The following is a 15,652-nucleotide window of genomic DNA, read 5'->3' on the forward strand; positions in this document are numbered from 1 at the left end:
GTATTATGCTGAGTGAAATAAGTCAATCGGAGAAGGACAAACATTATATGGTCTCATTCATTTGGGGAATATAAAAAAATAGTGAAAGGGAATAAAGGGGAAAGGAGAAAAAATGAGTGGGAAATATCAGAAAGGGAGACAGAACATGAGAGACTCCTAACTCTGGGAAACGAACTAGGGGTGGTGGAAGGGGAGGTGGTCGGGGGGTGGGGATGACTGGGTGACGGGCACTGAGGGGGGCACTTGATGGGATGAGCACTGGGTGTTATTCTATATGTTGGCAAATTAAACACCAATAAAAAATAAATTTATAAAAAAATGGAGTTTTGATATGGATTGTATTGAATCTATAGATGGCTTTGGGTAGTATGGACATTTTAACAATATTAATTTTTCTTTTTTAAATATAGTTCCCTTTTTAATGATTTATTTAATTTTTAGAGACAGAAAGAGAGCATAAGTGGGAGGGGCAGAGGGAGAAGGAAGGAGAATCTCAAGCCCACACCGTGCTGAGTGTGGAGCCTGACATAGAGCTTGATCTTACGACCCTGAGATCATGACCTGAGCCAAAACCAAGAGTCAGGCATATAACTGAGTACACTACCCACGTGCTCCAATAATATTAATATTTCTAATCCATGAACAAGGATTTCTAATCCAAGAAAAATCCATTTATTTGTGCCTTATTCAATCTCATAGTTTTCAATGAAGATCTCTACATTCCTTCTTTAAATTTATTCCTAAATATTTTATTGTTTTTTATATTATTGGAAATGAGATCCTCTTTTTTAATAAATCCCACTTGGTCATGGTGAATAATCTTCTTAATGTATTGTTGGATCCTACTGGGTAGTATCTTGTTGAGAATTTTGCATTGGTGTTCATGAGGGATATTGGTCTATAATTCTCCTTTTTGGTGGGGTTTTTGTCTGGTTTTGGAATTAAGGTGATGTTGGTCTCATGGAACGAGTTTGGAAGTACTCCATCTCTTTCTATCTTTCTGAACAGCTTTAGTAGTATAGGTATGGTTTCTTCTTTAAACGTTTGATGGAATTCCCCAGGGAAGCCATCTGGCCCTGGACTTTTGTGTCTTGGGAAGTTTTTGATGACTGTTTCAATTTCCTCACTGGTTATTGACCTGTTCAGGTTTTCTATTTCTTCCTGTTCCAATTTTGGTAGTTTGTGGTTTTTGAGAAATGCGTCCATTTCTTCTAGATTGCTTAATGTATTGGCGTATAGCTGCTCTTAATAAGTTTTTAAAATCATTTGTATTTCCATGGTATTGGTGGTGATATCTCCTTTTTCATTCATGATTTTATTAATTTGAGTCTTCTCTCTCTTCCTTTTAATAAGGCTGGCTATAGTTTATCTATCTTATTAATTATTTCAAAGAATCAGCTCCTGGTTTTGTTGATCTGTTCCACAGTTCTTTTGGTCTTTATTGCATTGAGTTTTGCTAGAATCTTTATTAACTCTCTTCTGCTGGGTGAGGGTTTTATTTGCTGTTCCTTCTCCAGCTCCTTTAGGTGCAAGGTTAGCTGTTGTATTTGAGTTCGATCCAGTTTTTGGATGGATGCTTGTATTGTGATATATTTCCCCCTCAGGACTGCTTTTACTGTATCCCAAAGCTTTTGAATGGTTGTATCTTCATTCTCACTAGTTTCCATGATTTTTTTGTAATTCTTCTCTAATTTCATGGTTGACCCTTTCATCTTTTAGCAGGATGGTCTTTAACCTCCACATGTTTGAAATCCTTCCAAACTTCTTCTTGTGGTGTATTTCTAGTTTCAAAACATTATGGTCTGAAAATATGCAGGGGACGAAACCACTCTTTTGGTATCCATTAAGACCTGATTTGTGACCCAGTATGTGGTCTATTCTGGAGAAAGTTCCATGTGCACTTGAGAAGAATGTATGTTCAGTTGCATTTGGATGGAAAGTTCTGTAAATATCTGTGAAATCCATCTGGTCTAGTGTATCATTTAAAGCTCTTGTTTTTGGAGATGTTGTGCTAGAAGATCTTTGAATTGTAGAAAGCACCATATTCAAGTCTCCAAGTATAAGTGTATTATTATCTAAGTTTGTCTTAACCTTGGTTATTGATTGCTTGATATATTTGGCAGCTCCCACATTTGGGGCATAAATATTCATGGTTGTTAGGTCCTCTTGTTGGACAGATTCTTTATGTATGATACAGTGACCGTCTTCATCTCTTACTACAGTCTTTGGGAGAAACTTTAATTTATCTGATATGAGGATGGCTCCCCCTGCTTTCTTTTGAGGATCATTTGAATGGTAAATGGTTTTCCAACCTTTTATTTTCAGGCTGTATGTGTCCTTAGGTCTAAAATGGGTCTCTTGTAGACAGCAAATAGATGGGTCTTGCTTTTTTATCCAGTCTGAAACCCTGCACCTTTTGATGGGGTCATTAAGCCCATTCACGTTTAGAGTTACTATTGAAAGATATGAATTTAGTATCATCATGATACCTATTCAGTCCCTCTTTCGGTGGATTGTTACCTTGGACTTCCTCTTCTATTATAGAATCACCCTTAGTATTTCTTGCAGAGGTGGGTTGGTGGTCACATATTCTTTCAGTTTCTGCCTATCTTGGAAGCTCTTTATCTCTCCTTCTATTCTGAATAAGAGCCTTGCTGGGTAAAGTATTCTTGGCTGCATGTTCTTCTCATTTAGGACCCTGAATATATCCCACCAGCCCTTTCTGGCCTGCCAGGTCTCTGTGGAGAGGTCTGTTGTTAATCTGATATTTCTCCCCATAGAAGTTAGGGATCTCTTGTCACCGCTTTAAGGGTTTGCTCCTTAGCTTTGCAATTTGCAAGTTTCACTATTAAATGTCGAGGTGTTGAACTTTTTTTTTTTTTTTTTTTTTTTTTTTTTTTTTTTTTTTTTAGTGGGGATAAAGCATTAAGGATAATGCTTTTCTCTAGAGCCACCAGTAGCTTTATAATTGTGCTTCTGAATTGGCTTTCTGACATTGAATTGTAATCCAAATTCTGTAACTCTGTGGGAGACAGTACTGTTTCTGATTCCTTCTTTTGTGGTGAGTTCTTCCTTCTAGTCATTTTGCTTAGTGCACATTGACTAAAAACGAGTTGTATTGAAAAAGGGAAGGAAAAAGAGAAAATAAAAGGGGGGAAAAAAGGGGGGAAAACAACAAAAAAGAAAAAACAAGGCGGGGTATCCTCTGAATCTATATAGTGTAAGTCCCTAGACTTCCCCTGGAACTTTCCAGCACTGCTTTATCAAGAACTTGCTCTTTCCCTGTCCTTCCATCTGGCCTTCTGGGGGAGGGGCCTGCTGTGCTGATTCTCAGGTGTGTGCCCCCAGCTGAGCTGCCCCACCCCTGCCAGGTACATGGCTCAGTGTGAGCTGTGAGGACCCTGCTCCCTGGCGGCCGTTCAGTCCCAGGCACAAGATGACACCAGAAGGAACAACAACAGTGCTGGTGGCCAGCTCTCCAGCCCTAGAGTCAGCTCCCGCAGTAACTACTGCAGCTCCCAGTCTGCAAGGGCCTGGATGCTCCGGGGGCTGGGGGGCACCCATTTGCACAGCTCAAGGCTGCTCAGCGGCAGGAGAGTCCTTGCTGCCCTGTTTCCTTCCGGCCTCCGCCTGTCCTGGAGGAGCACTGGATGTGGGCTGTGTTACCTGGCACTCTGGGCTCCAGGGCCTGTGTCGCTGGAATCACACTCTCTGGAATCACACTCTCAGGCTGTGAAGCCCCCTCTGCACGGAGTAGCCACCTGAGCTGCTCCTGAGTCCCCACTGGGTGCAGGCTCCAGCCCTTTAGGGAGCTCGGCCTGCAGTGTGTGGCGCTGTCCCCTGGGACGCACTTCCTCTGTTAGTGACTCCAGGAACCTGGGGGCATCACTCCCCTCCTGGGATCCTGCCCGAGTTCCCGGAGAGCGCCTTTCCATCTGGGAAGATTGGTAAAGGTCCTGTTTCTCCAGGATGGGGCTTTCCTGTCCTGGGGGCACTCCATGTGCGCCTTACCCCAGCTTCTCGCGGGGCCCCCTGCCCCTTCGGTGCTTTTTATTTATTTATTTTTTTCCATCTTCCTACCTTGATAGAAGCACGAAGTCTTCTCACTGTAGCATTCCAGTTGTTCTCTCTTTAAATCTCAGGCCGAATTTGTTGGTTTTCAGGATGATTTGAAAGTTATCTAGGTAAGCTGGTGGGGACAGGTGGCTTGGGGACCCTAGTCTTCCACCATCTTCTGTTGAATTTTGTTAAGTGTTTATTCTGCTTCTACTGAGAGGATCAAATGAATTTTATATTTCATTTTATTATTGTTATTTATCACATTAATTGATTTGCATATGTGAAACCATCCTGGCATCAGGGATAAATTCCACATGACATGGTGAATAACCCTTTAAATGTGTTGCTGAATTCAGTTTACTATTGTTTTGTTGAGGATTTTTGTTCTAAATTCATGAAGAATATTGGCCTGTGGTTTTCTTGTAGTGTCCTATCAATTTTGGTATTAGGATAATGCTAATCTAAAAATAAGTTTAGAAATGTTCCTTTCTCTGATTTTTTGGAAGAATTTGAGAAGGATTGCTGTTAATTCTTTATTTTTTTAATAATAAATTTATTTTTTTTATTGGTGTTCAATTTGCCAACATACAGAATAACACCTAGTGATCATCCTGTCAAGTGCCCCCTTAGTGCCCCTCACCCATTCACCCCCACCCCCCACCCTCCTCCCCTTCCACCACCCTTAGTTCATTTCCCAGAGTTAGGAGTCTTTACGTTCTGTCTCCCTTTCTGATATTTCCCACACATTTCTTCTCCCTTCCTTATATTCCCTTTCACTATTATTTATATTCTCCAAATGAATGAGAACATACACTGTTTGTCCTTCTCCGATGACTTACTTCTCTCAGCATAATACCCTCCAGTTCCATCCACGTTGAAGTAAATGGTGGGTATTTGTCGTTTCTAATGGCTGAGGAATATTCCATTGTATACATAAACCACAGCTTCTTTATCCATTCATCTTTCGATGGACACCGAGGCTCCTTTCACAGTTTGGCTATTGTGGACATTGCTGCTATAAACATCGGGGTGCAGGTGTCCCAGCATTTCATTGTATCTGTATCTTTAGGGTAAATCCCCAACAGTGCAATGGCTGGGTCATAGGGCAGGTCTATTTTTAACTCTTTGAGGAACCTCCGCACATATATATATGTCACATCTTTTTCCATTCATCAGTCAGTGGATAGTTGGACTTTTTCTATAATTGTTGGCTATTGTTGGTAATGATCCTAGAAACATTAGGGTGCATGTGCCCCTTCAAATCAGTATTTTTGTATCCTCTGGGCAAATACCTAGTAGTACAATTGCTGGATTGTAGGGTAGTTCTATTTTTAACTTTTTGAGGAACCTCCAGTTTGCATACCTACCAGTGTATATATAATAGGATTTGCCTTTCTCCATATCCTCATCAACATCTGTTGTTTCCTGTTTTTAGCCATTCTGACTGGTGTGAAGTGATATCACATTGCGATTTTGATTTGTATTTCCCTGATAATGAATAATATTGAGCATCTTTTCATGTGTCTGTTAGCCACCTGGATATCTTCTTTGAAAAAAAAAGTCTATTCATGTCTTCTGCCCATTCCTTAACTGGATTATTTGTTTTTCGGGGTGTTAAGTTTGATAAATTCTTTATAGCTCTTGGATACTAGCCCTTTATCTGATATGTCATTTGCAAACATCTTCTCCCATTCTATAGGTTGCTGTTTAGTTTTGTAAATTGTTTCCTTCACAATGCAGAAGCTTTTTATCTTGATGAAGACCCAATAGTTCGTTTTTGCTTTTGTTTCCCTTGTTTCTGGAGATACACTTAGTAAGAAGTTGCTGTGGCTGAAGTCAAATGAATTGCTGCCTATTTTCTTTTCTAGCATTTTGATAGATTCCTGTCTCACATTTATGTCTTTCAACCATTTTGAGTTTATTTTTGTGTATGGTGTACGAGAAGAGTCCAGCTGCATTCTATCAGTGGCTGTCCAATTATCCCAACAGGATTTGTTGTTTTTCCATTGGATATTCTTTCCTGCTTTGTTGAGATGAGTTGACCATAGAGTTGAGAGCCCATTTCTGGGTTCTCTGTTCTGGTCCATTGATCTATGTGTCTGTTTTTGTGCCAAGACTATGCTGTCTTGGTCATTACTGCTTTGTAATATAGCTTAAAGTTGGAATCATGATGCCCCCAGCATTGGTTTTCTTTTTCAGGATTGCTTTGTTATTCATTGTCTTTTGTGGTTCCATACAAATTTTAGGATTGTTTGCTCTAGCTCTGTGAAAAATGCTGGTGGTATTTTGATAGGGATTGCATTAAATGTGTAGATAGCTTTGGGTAGTATAGATATTTTAAACAATGTTTGTTCTTCTGGTCCATGAGCATAGAATTTCTACCCTATTTCTTTGTGTCCTCTCAATTTCTTTTGTATATGTTCTATAGTTTTCAGAGTACAGATCTTTTACCTTTTTTGGTTAGGTTTATTCCTAGGTATCTAATTGGTTTTGGTGCAATTATAAGTGGGACCGATTCCTTGATTTCTTTTTCTGCTACTTCAATGTTAGGGTACAGAAATGCAATGGATTTCCATACATTGATTTTGTATACTGTGACTTTACTAAATTTGTTTATCAATTCTCACATTTTTTTTGGTGGAGTCTTTCTTATGATTTCTTCTTAAATTTATTATGAATTTGTTGCCATGCTGGTATATACAGATCTACATATTTGGATTTAATATTACATAGTATGCATTATAGTATTTTATTTAGGTTCTCATTGAATGATAAATCTTTTGATAAAGTTCTTTTTTACAATTATAAGTAAGTATGAAAAAACAAAGTATATATATAACTTTATTTATGTGTGCATAAAATTCTTTCTTTCTTTTGAGGTAGATACCTACAAGCATAATTAATGAGATAACACTTTTAGGTATTTTACATTTTGCTAAATATGGCTAAATGTCTTGAATTTAGGTCTTTATCTCTGGTGGCATTTTGCACCACTCTCCCCCCACACCAATATTACATAAATGCCACATGGTGGGCATTTGCAAAATTCTTTAATTCTTGTAAGAATTAAAGGGTGCTGAATTAAAAGAATTAAAGGGTGCTGCCCACCCTCATCTTTTGTTCCCTTCTTATCCTTTCTTTACTGCCTTGTTGAACAGTGGGACTTTCCAGGGGGCTGATTAGCCAGTAAACAGGAAAATATTAGGTTTTCTTTACTTTCAGTTCCCTCTACCCCCTTCTTTCTTTTACACAACACCAGAGGAGTTTTCTAAAATGTTGATTTGAGGGATTCTTGTGTGGCTCAGTGGTTGAGTGTCTGCCTTTGGCTCAGGCCATGATTCCTGGGTCCTAGGATTAAGTCCTACCTCAGGCTCCCTGCAGGGAGCCTGCTTCTCCCTTTGCCTATGTCCCTGCCTCTCTTTCTTTTTTTTTAATAATAAATTTATTTTTCATTGGTGTTCAATTTGCCAACATACAGAATAACACCCACTGCTCATCCCGTCAAGTGCCCCCCTCAGTGCCCACCACCCAGTCACTCCCACCTCCCGCCCTCCTCTCCTTCCACCACCCCTAGTTCGTTTCCCAGAGTTAGGAGTCTCTCATGTTCTGTCTCCCTTTCTGATATTTCCTACCCATTTCTTCTCCCTTCCCTTCTATTCCCTTTCACTATTATTTATATTCCCCAAATGAATGAGACCATATAATGTTTGTCCTTCTCCGATTGACTTATTTCACTCAGCATAATACCCTCCAGTTCCATCCACGTTGAAGCAAATGGTGGGTATTTGTCATTTCTAATGCCTGCCTCTCTTTCTTTGTCTCTCATGAATAGATAAAGTCTTTAAAAATAATAAAGTGTAGACTTGGTAATATTGAGGTGTTTCTTAAAAAACTTCAAAAGTTCTTTGAAGTCAGAGTGTACTTGCTGTGTCTTAGCATATTACACAGAGCTGTCCCTGATCAGCTCTAGATCATTGCTTTTGCCATACTCTTTACTCCATTTTAAGTCATATTGAATAAGTCTTAGTTCTAAAAAGTTGACCTCTTTCATCCTTCCTTCCCTTGCTTATCACTTTCTTTTTGCTTGGTATGCAAAATACTCTCCCATCCTCACAGTCCATCTAGGAAGCTCCTTCTTATTTTTCAAGTAATTTCCTTGAGTCTCAGCTTTTCCATTTAAAAATAAGGATGAAAACAATCCTGCATATATATTGGCTAATTGAATTTAAATTAAATAAAAAAGGAATTAGCATTAGGGAATTTTATGAACAATATTTTCACTTATTAAAGGACAATTTAAGCTGAAAAATAAAATTAAAAAATCAAAACAAAACAACAGCTCCATCTTGGTTTTATAGTAAATCTATGAGATAATCTTACTTAAAGTCATTATTTCAGCCAAGCATATAGTAAACACTTAAAAAATGTTAAATATTCTTCCTCAGTTTTCTTTTGTGACACATTTTTATAATGTAAAGTATATCAGTACATTTAAAAAACATAATAATTTGACAATAGAGTACATGGCAAGATATCTGTGCTCAGTGAATGTAGAACTGAGTCGAATGGATTGGTTGAGACCAAGAGAAATGATGGTTACAGCCCTCTAATCAAGTGGTTGTTTGATTGCCTAAATATTTCATCATGCACCCCATGCATCCATCACTCAGTCTCAATGGTTATTAACATTTTGATAATTCAGATGTGACTTATTCTTAACAAAACCACCTTGTGCTTGTAACTGCTGCATTTCATGGTGCACTGTTCCTCAAATACTTGTTTCATAATCATTTCCAGTCCTTTTATGGAAATGATGGCAGAGGTTTCCATTTTGTATCCTGCAAAATATTTTTTCCTTTCCTTTTGAATGACATGTTCAGTCTTCTGGAATGATCTTTATCTTTGCTGGTGTCTTAGTCTGTTCAGGCTGCTGTAACAAAAGTACCATAGTCTGAGTGACTCAAACAACAAACAGTTATGTCTCACAGTTCTGGAGGTGGAAAGCTGAAGATCAAGGTGTCCATAGATCATCTGGTTCCTGGTGAGAACTCTCTTCCTGGCTTTCAGACACCCATCTTATTGTGTCCACACATGGCAGTAGGGGCAAGGGAACTCTCTAGGGTCTGTTTTATCATGGCCCTAATTCCATAATGAATACTCTATGTTCAAGATCTGATTACCTCTCAAAGGCTGCACCTGCCTACCATCACAATAAGTATTAAGATTTCAACATGATTTTGAGAGGACACAAATGTTTGGTTCATAACGCTGATAATCTTGCAAATACCTTCTGTATCCTAATTAAGGACCACCTGATGAAATTGTTCCTAGCTGGAAATAAAGTTATTACTAGAAGCCCTTTAAAACTTGCCTTGTTTTTTTTTTTTTTTTTAAACTCATCCATCTTGGGCTTTATTCTCCTCTTTGTCTTGCTTATTCTTTTTTTTTTTTTAATTATGATTCATCCTTGACTGGGGAGTTGGAAAGCACTGTGTAGATAAGTACTTCTGCTTTCTTTTGATCACCTGCTGGTACTACTTTCTATGTGTCTTTTTTTCCTGATTCTAAAACATCTTAGAGCTTAAAAACATAACATTGTTAAGGATTCTGGCAGAAAGAATTTGATTGCATGAGATGTTGTTAAGTCAAAGTTTTGTTGAAGGTCTAGCATATGTGGCTTTCTGTGTATGTGTACCACCTTCTGAGCTTCTATGCTAGAATGATGCAGCTCTACCTCAGAGAATCATGCTCCTGTTGGGTGATAGGATATATTCACTTTGACCCAAGTGCAGCACACCAAACATCTTAATCCCTGAGTGTAATTAATGAGTGTAATGCAAATCTAGATCTCTGCTCCAAGAGACCCCTTCTAGTGAAGAAGGAAGAGTGATATGGATAGAAGGGACACAGAGGAGCAAAGACCCTATAAGGCTTAAGTCCAAGTCCCCTCTCCACTAAACACTTGCTCTTTGACCTTAAGAGAAACATATGATTTAATAACCTCAGATGTGTAATCTGTAAAAGATATATAATAGTTACAGCTGCACTGCCACCTCGCTCAGTTAGTGTGAGAATCAAATAAGGCAAGTGCCTGCATTGTTATTGGAATTAACAGTGTAGGATAATCTGAGATTTTTTTTTTTTTTTTTTTGGTATTAAGATGTGGTGGTAAGGAGCATGCATAGGAGAGGGAATATGTGTAAGAAAGAAGAAGAATGTGGAAGGAATCTGGATCAGTTTGCTTTTGCTCTGTCTCTTCTAATGATCCCAGCAAGACATCTGCTGTGACCATTACTTGTCTCTCTTATTGGTCCACAGGCAGAGTCATGCTCTCCTCAGATTGTATGCAAGATGCTGGCTCCTGACCTTGAAGTTGAAGGATGCAGCTTTTTTTTTTTTTTTTAAAGATTTCATTTATTTGAGAGAGAGAAAGAGTGAGTGAGAGAGAGCACCAGTGGGCAGTGCAGGAAGACAGAGGGAGATGCAGACTCCCCACTGAACAGAGAACCTGACTCAGGGCTTGATCCCAGAACCCCAGGATCACAACCTGAGCCCCCAGGTGACGCAAGGATGCACCTTTTTAGATAAGATGAGATTCCTGTGGCAAGATAGCTGAACCATGTTCAAGGAAGGCTGAACATTGAAGGCTTGTTCTTGTTCCTTCTCCAGGTTGGTGAATTCTGGCCTCACACCAGGTTGCTGTCCAGCTCTGGCCTCCATGCTCAGCACTAACCAGAAGCTCACACACCTTTACCTACGGGGCAATGCTCTTGGAGACACAGGGGTGAAGCTACTCTGTGAGGGCCTCTTGCACCCCAACTGCAAGCTTCAGATATTAGAGTAGGTCTCATAGCTAATTACAATGTTGGGGATGCATGGTGGCTAAGGTGGGGGGATGATAATGGGATGATTTGTATCTGAGAAGTGATGGTGTCCTCTTGAGGTTCAGCTTATTTCAGGATCCTGAGACTGAGAGGACCTCTACTTCTTGTAAATACTGGATTTCCCTCACCACAAAAGAATAGGGTGATTGGCACTGTGTTTTAGGGAAACTTGAAGAGAGGCATAGAATTTGGCAAAAATCAATTCACAATTACTAATTTGATCTTCACAATCTAGTAGACTGGAAAAAATACTTTCATCTGAAAAAGGGGAGAAAAATAACCATGGGCACAAAAAGTTATTCCAAGTTAGTTAATCCTGCGCTTTTTGTGCATTTGAAACATTGCAAGCTGAGAGCTTGTGGAGTTGGGGGGATGGTGAACAGGGCATTTTTTCTAAATCACCCTCTTCCTTGCAGATTGGATGGCTGTAGCCTCACCTCACACTGTTGCTGGGATCTGTCCACGCTTCTGACCTCCAGCAAGAGCCTCCGGGAGCTAAGCCTGGGCAGCAATGACCTGGGAGATCTAGGGGTCATGCTGCTCTGCGAAGTGCTAAAACAACAGGGCTGCATCCTACAAAGCCTGAGGTAAGTGTGCTCTGCACAGACTCACGTGGCAGCATTCAGAGTCCCAAGGACAAGTTGATCAGTTATCAAAACCCCAGATGGTTTCATCTGTACTCAGACTGAGATTGAGCCTGAGCCTGTTGTCCCAGACTTTTTTTTATAGGATATATGAGTTATGAACCAATATTTAACTTTATCTGGACAGTCAGAATAATTAACATTCAGTTGGGTGTGAAAAGTTTCCATTCATGTTCCCCAAAAAACACAAGTCCCAATGAAAGTGGAGGACTAGGGCTATATGGCTCTTTAAGTGACCATATGTACTTTGAGAACAAGAGCATCCGTGGTTCATCTTAATCACAAAGGTCTTTGCACAGTGGGGTGTTCTGAGGATTTCTAAGTGGGAAAAGAGAGTTCCAGAAACATGAAGTTTAGAAGTTCCATGAACCAGCTTATGTGCATTGTGTTGGGTTTTATTATTAGTGATACCACCAGATATTCATTACCTCTCCAGTAAGAGCTTCCTAATGAGTCCTGTACGTTTGTCAGCCCTGATGATTACATTCTCCACAGAAGACACTCCCCTCACTTAGTGTTAGGGGGTCACACCTTTTCACAGCGGATTTCTTCCACTTCATTTGCTGTTTCTGCTCAGTCTCCTTTGTGGATTCTCTTTATCCTCCTGACCTGCACATGCTGAATCCTCAGGATTCCATCATTGGGCTAATTTTTCTTCTCTATACTTCATCCCATGTGGACATCATCTAGTCTTCTGGCTTTACCATATATATGTTGTGCTACCCAACTTATACCTGCACGAATTCCATGTCCAAGTGCTAATCTGACCTTTCTGTTTGTATGTCTAATAAACCTTCTAAACTTTACATGTCCAAATCCAAACCGCATTACCCCTTCTGCCAAAAAACTGCTTTGTCCCCATCTCAGTCAATGGTTACTCACTGTGAATTTCTCAAGCTAAAAAAAAAAAAGGAAAAAAAAAAAAGAAAAAAGAAAACCTGTGTCATCTTTGACACCTCTTTTTTGTTATGCACACGTCCAACTCATTGACGTGCCCTGATAGGTTTCATAACATACCTGTTATTGACCTCTTCTTGCCAGTTTTGTGACTCCTACCCTGGTTCGAGCCATTTGCCCTCTTGTCTGGAATATTCTGGTGGCATTCTGCATCTCTTATTATTATTACCATGGCAGATGGAGGGTGCAGCTAAAACATGAACAAGTAATCATATCATTCCTACCAAAATGGTCTAGTGACTTCCTGTGACATTTAAAGCAAATTGCACAAACTCATGGCAGTGCGCACGGCCCCCTGTGATCTGGCCCCTGCTTCTTTTGCAAATTCATTTTCTCCTAATTCATGTTCCTTCTGCTCCACTTATACTGATCTCCTTGTAGTTTTGCAAAATTACTGTCACCCCCAGAACTTTGCACTTCCTGTTCCCTCTGGTGGACCTCTCTCCCCTTTGACATTGGTGTCTTGTTCCCATGTGTCTTTAAATTCTCTGCTGAAAGGTCTTCTAGATATCTGTCTCTGATCATCCTACTGAAAACAGCAGTCCAGCATATCCTCATCCCCTTTTCTTTGCTTATTTTCTTCCATAGTGTTGATCACCATTGTACAGACATGCAATATCATTTTCTTGTTTATTTATTATCTATATCTTACTCAAATAATATAAATTCTATTAGTCCTGGGACTTCTAGTTCATGACCTCAAGGCTGAGAACCAACTGAAATGCAGGTTCGCTTAAGCAGAAGTATGCATCGGCATTGCATCATTAAGCAGACACAGTGGAGCACACGTGCTGCAGGAAAAGCCAAAATTCTCAGAGCTAAGAAAATAGAGGGAAGGATAGGCCAGGATGAAGCTGGGACATTTCTGTATGTGGAATTGCTCACCCAGTCCTGAAGGACTCTCTGGAGATGAGGGACAGGCTTCAACTAGACTGAGGAACCTCTATGCAGTCAACATGTCTTATCAGCTCAACACACATTCATTTCTCACAGTTTTCAATACGGAATGTCTAAGATCACAGTGCCACGAGATTCAGATTCTGGGGAGAGCTTTCTTCCAGGCTTGCAGATGGCTGCCTTCTCCCTGTGTCCCTACATGGCAGAGAGAGACAGAGACAAGGACAGGGAGACAGAGTGTGTGCTGTGGCTTCTCTTATCATAGGGGACTGATCCCATCATGATGACCCACCCCCGCTCATCTAACCTTAATTTATTTCAAAGGCTTCTTTCCAAATACCATCACATGGAGGATTAGGGCTTTGATGTATGAATTTTGGAGAAACACAATCAGTCCGTCACACAAGCAAATCAAGATTGTTAGAAATGATGCAGGACAAATGGAATGATTTCTTAGCTAAGTTGTAAGGGAAACTTATAAAAAAAGAGAGAGAGAGAGACAATAGGGAAGAAATTGTGTATCAAAGAAGATTTGAGGGACATACCAAATAATTTGCAGTGTGTGAACTTACATGGCTGCTGATTAAATGAACATAATATAAAAAGTGTATCAGCCAGTTGAGGAAATTTAAACACTGATTAGACATATATGTTGATATTAAAGAATCACTGTTAACTTTTTAAAGTGTGATAATGGAATTGTGGTTGTGTTTTTAAAAAGCGTTCATTTAGTGTCATATAGTGAAATATTTACAGATGCATGCAATGTTGTGTTTGTAATAATCCACTGATGTGAGGAGTAGGTGGGTGAGAGATGAAACAAGATTGGCCATGAGTTATTAATTGTCAAGTCTGGGTAACAGGCCTAGGGGTTCATTACTATTCTCTGTGAATGTACATATATTTAAACATTTCCAAACTTGAAGGTTAAAAATATAACCGGAAAACATGAGGCATGAATTATAGCATTGGAGAGTTTAGGAATGTGTTAGGTTAAGGGAAGTAAGGAGATGAGATTTTTAAGGCAAACACTCTGAGAGTGTTCTTCCAAGAACATAATGCAAGGCTCTTTATTTCCTCTTGCAGGTTGTGTGAAATGTATTTCAATTATGATACAAAATGTGCATTACAAACACTTCAAGAAGAAAAGCCTGAGCTGACCATTGTCTTTGAGCCTTTTGGTAGTGACAGAAGCAGGCTGCCAGATGCCAGCGTTTGGGCTCCCTGCCATCTAGGTGTCCACAAGTGGGAGCGAGCACTCCTCCATCCAGGGTGAACACCATCTCTCGACGACTCCCCTGGTCCAGGGTGGGATGCCAAATCCTGCTGATGGTGCCTTTGTACAGAGAATGTGAGCACCCCCTTTGCCCCGGTTTGAAGACACAGGACAATCACATCATCCAAATGAGGTGGTTCTCAGTATAGAACCTTAGTCAGATATGTTCCTTTTGGTGACCTCATGTAACTAACTCATTTAATAAAGCACTTTTTCTGTTTCTTTTTCGCTTCTTACTCTCTCTAAATCTCCTTTCCCTCATATCTTTTTTACCTATCTTTGTTCTGTTCACTTTCACCCATCACCACTCCTACTATCTTTCCCTTAACTGACTTTAACAGAACAAGTAAACTATATATTATGTTGCAATTTTGTGACAATGACTTATTTATTTTTGGTTTTTGTAACAGTTTTATTTTTTAATAAAAGAATTCATGTTTATTGTAGATAGTTGAAAATTCAGAAAATATAAGCCCTTTTGGTATTTATTGATTTAAATAGTTTTTTCCCCTTAATTTTAAAAGAAGTTGGCTAGAAATATTTTTTACTATAAACTACTGTAGATAAATTAAATTGCTTTATGCATTTAAAAAAATGAGTGGGAAATATCAGAAAGGGAGACAGAACAGGAAAGTCTCCTAACTCTGGGAAACGAACTAGGGGTGGTGGGAGGGGAGGAGGGCAGGGGGTGGGGGTGAATGGGTGACAGGCACTGAGGGGCGCACTTGACGGGATGAGCACTGGGTGTTATTCTATATGTTGGCAAATTGAACACCAATAAAAAATAAATTTATAAAAATAAAAAAAGATAATCCTAAAAAAATAAATAAAAAAATCTCTTTGCCAAATGATTTAATAGTAATAGTAATAGACGAAGAAAAAAAATCATCTTACCCTGACTCTAGTGGTTGAAATTGCAGCTCTGCTGGGATAGA

General features: G+C 39.5%; 1 protein-coding gene across 10 annotated transcripts in view; it reads left to right on the forward strand.

Annotated features, from left to right (window-relative positions):
- NLRP3 (NLR family pyrin domain containing 3) overlaps positions 1-15,163 on the forward strand; it is a 68,322-nt gene extending 53,159 nt beyond the window's left edge. For all 10 annotated transcript variants that reach the window (XM_077908492.1, XM_077908497.1, XM_077908501.1 and 7 more), the window contains 3 exons: positions 10,729-10,899; positions 11,360-11,530; positions 14,528-15,163. In XM_077908492.1, the coding sequence (XP_077764618.1) occupies positions 10,729-10,899; positions 11,360-11,530; positions 14,528-14,717 (532 nt within the window). In that variant the 3' untranslated portion in view covers positions 14,718-15,163. The remainder of the gene's footprint in view (positions 1-10,728; positions 10,900-11,359; positions 11,531-14,527) is intronic.
- Positions 15,164-15,652: the final 489 nt, after the last annotated feature.

Source organism: Canis aureus, chromosome 9 (genome assembly GCF_053574225.1).
Source record: "Canis aureus isolate CA01 chromosome 9, VMU_Caureus_v.1.0, whole genome shotgun sequence".
NCBI lineage: Eukaryota > Metazoa > Chordata > Mammalia > Carnivora > Canidae > Canis > Canis aureus.